Source organism: Nicotiana attenuata, unplaced genomic scaffold (assembly GCF_001879085.1).
Source record: "Nicotiana attenuata strain UT unplaced genomic scaffold, NIATTr2, whole genome shotgun sequence".
In the NCBI taxonomy this organism is placed as follows: Eukaryota; Viridiplantae; Streptophyta; class Magnoliopsida; order Solanales; family Solanaceae; genus Nicotiana; species Nicotiana attenuata.
In genome coordinates this window covers 341,564-344,660 of record NW_017670295.1, presented here as the reverse complement: position 1 = coordinate 344,660, position 3,097 = coordinate 341,564, and the positions used below count along the sequence as shown (strand labels likewise).

The 3,097-nt window shown below is 42.1% G+C and overlaps 2 protein-coding genes across 2 annotated transcripts in view; one reads left to right on the top strand and one right to left on the bottom strand.

Annotated features, from left to right (window-relative positions):
- Positions 1-1,439: 1,439 nt before the first annotated feature.
- On the bottom strand, positions 1,440-2,647 carry LOC109237394. The gene is made up of 4 exons (XM_019403701.1): positions 2,398-2,647; positions 1,990-2,123; positions 1,699-1,872; positions 1,440-1,445 (listed from the first exon to the last, which is right to left on the bottom strand). The coding sequence occupies exons 1-4, from the start codon at positions 2,645-2,647 to the stop codon at positions 1,440-1,442; spliced, it is 564 nt and encodes a 187-aa protein (XP_019259246.1).
- Positions 2,648-2,743: 96 nt separating this feature from the next.
- The window catches only part of LOC109237393, a 9,246-nt gene continuing 8,892 nt past the window's right edge, over positions 2,744-3,097 (top strand). The window contains exon 1 of the mRNA XM_019403700.1: positions 2,744-2,753. Within this exon, the coding sequence (XP_019259245.1) occupies positions 2,744-2,753 (10 nt within the window). The remainder of the gene's footprint in view (positions 2,754-3,097) is intronic.

The window sequence follows — 3,097 nt, the reverse complement described above, 5'->3', positions numbered from 1 at the left end:
TGAGTTCTTTTGTCAATCTTCAAAATTTCACCTGTTCTTGGGCCAACAAATTCCCCCTTTTTGATGATGACAAACTCTGTGCTTTTTCTTACTTGGATCCTGTGATAACTCAGCTTAACCATCAATACAAAGTTTAGAAAATTCGCTTATCATCAAGGACCAGGTTAATTAGTTTATAAATATCACTTATTCAGAATGTGTAAAGCACAATATCTCTTCCCCCTTTTGGCATCATCGAAAAGTTGCATACAAAGTGTGAGTCCCAGATTTTAATAAGTACTCATGGCCACTGGGGCAACTGTAAGTGCAATCATGGTTTAATCATCAGTAATCAAGCAAACATATTTAAACTATCAAGGAAAGATTAACATTGAACAAGAGCAAAAACAGTAGATATCATTGATAGAAGATATGTTGCTACCACAATCCACAACCAGAAAGCAAAAAACATTTAAAACATGAGCAAAAAAAAAGAGAGAAAAATCCCTAATCCGGGTCACTGAAGGTACTAGACAGGTTCAGGAGACAAAGGCTAGAATTCCTAAGGCTTGGGGGAGCTAGAGGGTTGGTTTTGGGCTTGGAGAAGATTCAGCATATTGTGAAGAATTCCATCATTCTTCTCCTTTTCCTTGGTAAGCTCAGTTCTGAGGGCATCCTCTCAGATTCCACCTCTGCCGCTCGAGCCTTGAGCTTAGCTATCTCAGCATCCTTGGCTTCACATTCCTGAACTAGAGCCCTGACTTTACTGTTGATAGGAGTCTTCTTGGATGAACCAGGTTCATTTGGGATGGCACTGACTAAATAGTCACAAGTAATCAGAGTATTTATGCCAAAGTGATCCTTGCTTGAGGCCATTTCCCATTTCTTCAGAGGCACATTGCACCTATTCAGAATCGTAGTCAGAATAAAGCCATAGGGGGTAGCATGAGCCTTGGAGTCATTGATGACCCTGTCCAGCAGCTTGATGATGAATGCAGGCCAATTAATTTGCCTTCCACTTTCCAGGCACTCCATAAAAACTAGGTCCATATAATTTGCAATATGCCTTCTCTCCTATCTGGGCAATAGGCACTTGTTGACAAATTCAAACAAGACTTTGTGTTGTGGCCTCATTTCACTTTTCTGAACAGCCCTAGCCTCATTCAGATCTTCAGCATCACAGAATCTCCTGGTAATTTCAAGGGCAGTAGGAAGGGAGTCCAGACAAGGCCACCTTTGCCTTGTATAATCATCAAACCCTTCAAAGGGTATGTCAAGGATCTCTCCCAGTTTCCATGCATCAAAGGTCACTTGAACTCCTTTCACCAGGCTGCTAACCTTGCCATCCTTAACCTCAGCATTTGCCATGAACTCAATTATCTCATTTCTGGCTAGCCTACCATCCATCTGAAGGACCATGTCCTTCCACCCCTGAGCAGCTAAGGCACCCACCAGTCCCATCATTCCTGGTTCCACCAGGTCCTTCAGCAATCTACCCTTCAAAAGTTTTCTTTTGCTAAACATGGCAAGCTTGTCTTGTTCACCATCAAACTCATCTTCTTCTTCTTCTCCACTCCATTCCTCATCTTCAGAAATTCTTACTTGTTTACTTTTCACTGCAGACCTTGTCCTCTTGGCTAATGAAGGTTCAGCAGCCTCAGATATAGAGGAAGACTTCTTGGAAGAAGTCTTGGGCTTTTTGGGCTTGGGGGTCTGAACCTCCACTGTTGGAACTTCCTTTTGATGAACTTGTTCCATCTCCTCAACTTCCACAGCCTCTGAAGACTCTGCCACCTTCCCCTTTCCTTTAGCCATCCTTTTCTTCTTACTCTCAGCTAGAGCCTTTTGTAGATCACTCTCGCTATGTTTCACCCTGCTTCTTGTGGATCTTCCCTTAGGCAAGGAAGTTTCAATAGTTGTTGGGGATGAAGCCTTTCTTTTCTTGGAGGGTTTAGGAGCACTGGGGGCTTTTGGTGTGGGAGTTCTTCTTTTTTTTGGATCATAACTTGCCCCAACCTTTTTCAACAAGTCTGCTAGGGTCTCTTTAGTTGATGAACCAAGTTCATCTTCTTGTGCACATAGATTAACTAACCCTTCAGCAGCTTCACCAGAACCACTTCCCCCTGGCTTTTTGCCAGTCTCTTCTATATTTTTTTGTTCAACCCCACAGATAGCAGGCATAGACAAACCAGCAGTGGGTGAATGATCAACCACTCTTTTCCCATTTCCCTTTCTTCACCACATGCACCCTCTCTCTCTTTTTCTTTTTCAGATTTCTATTTACCTCCACTCCTTCGTAACTCAGGTAATTCTACATCCATGATAGGCCCAACCAAAACAAACCTAGTTTCTAGATTTTCAGTCAGAGAAGAACTTACCTTAGAAGGGGATTCTTGAGTCTTCTCAGAGTCAGAAGACCCAGGTCCTCCCCCTCACTAGCCGATTTGTATGACTCAGAACCAGAGTTGGAGTTAGAGTCTTGGACCTGGCTTGCCTTTAATTTCTCATTTAATTTCTTTGAGAGAGCCCCAGACACTACTGTTTTCCGAGCAAGCATTTTTACCCTTCTCAGCCTGGGTTTGGGAGATGTGCTAGGTGGAGGAGGGGTAGATGAATTAGAGGCAGTGGGTGGTGGAGGAGTTCCAGGATTGTCTTGTGGGTTTGTCATGATCGCTGGTTTCTTGAGAGAATTGGTGAGTTAGAATTTTGGAGAAGAAATCAAGTGAAATTGAAGAGGGATTTTTGACGATTTGGGATTATGAAGATGGCAGGAGGTAATGATGTGTATTTAAAGAGAAATACACATTTAATGTATAACGGCAGCTTTAGCAGTGGTCAATTAGAGGTCTAATCAACCTGAAATTTCAGGTTTGAATGAACGGTTAGGCTTTCCTAGATTTTAGGCAATTTTTGTGGTTTAGAGTTCTAAGGCCGACGGAACTGGTTCAAAACTAACGGATAGAATTTTCTAAGGAGTTGAACAATTGTAGGACTTCTGCTCATGATTTGAATATTTATATTTCTAATTGTGCTAGAGTATAGAAAACATACCTTAGCATTCAGATGAACCCATACTGGTAAAACCAGGTTACTTCATTTGGAAAATTCGTCTTGACCA

Bases quoted from the DNA above. Each gene is read 5' to 3' on its own strand.
- LOC109237394 (XM_019403701.1), bottom strand. From the start codon at position 2,647: ATGACAAACCCACAAGACAATCCTGGAACTCCTCCACCACCCACTGCC. The intron at 2,124-2,397 runs GTCTTCTGACTC...AAAAAAATATAG, and splicing joins TAGTGAGGGGGAGGACCTGG to AAGAGACTGGCAAAAAGCCA. The intron at 1,873-1,989 runs GCAAGTTATGAT...TCCTTGCCTAAG, and splicing joins ACTTGTTGAAAAAGGTTGGG to GGAAGATCCACAAGAAGCAG.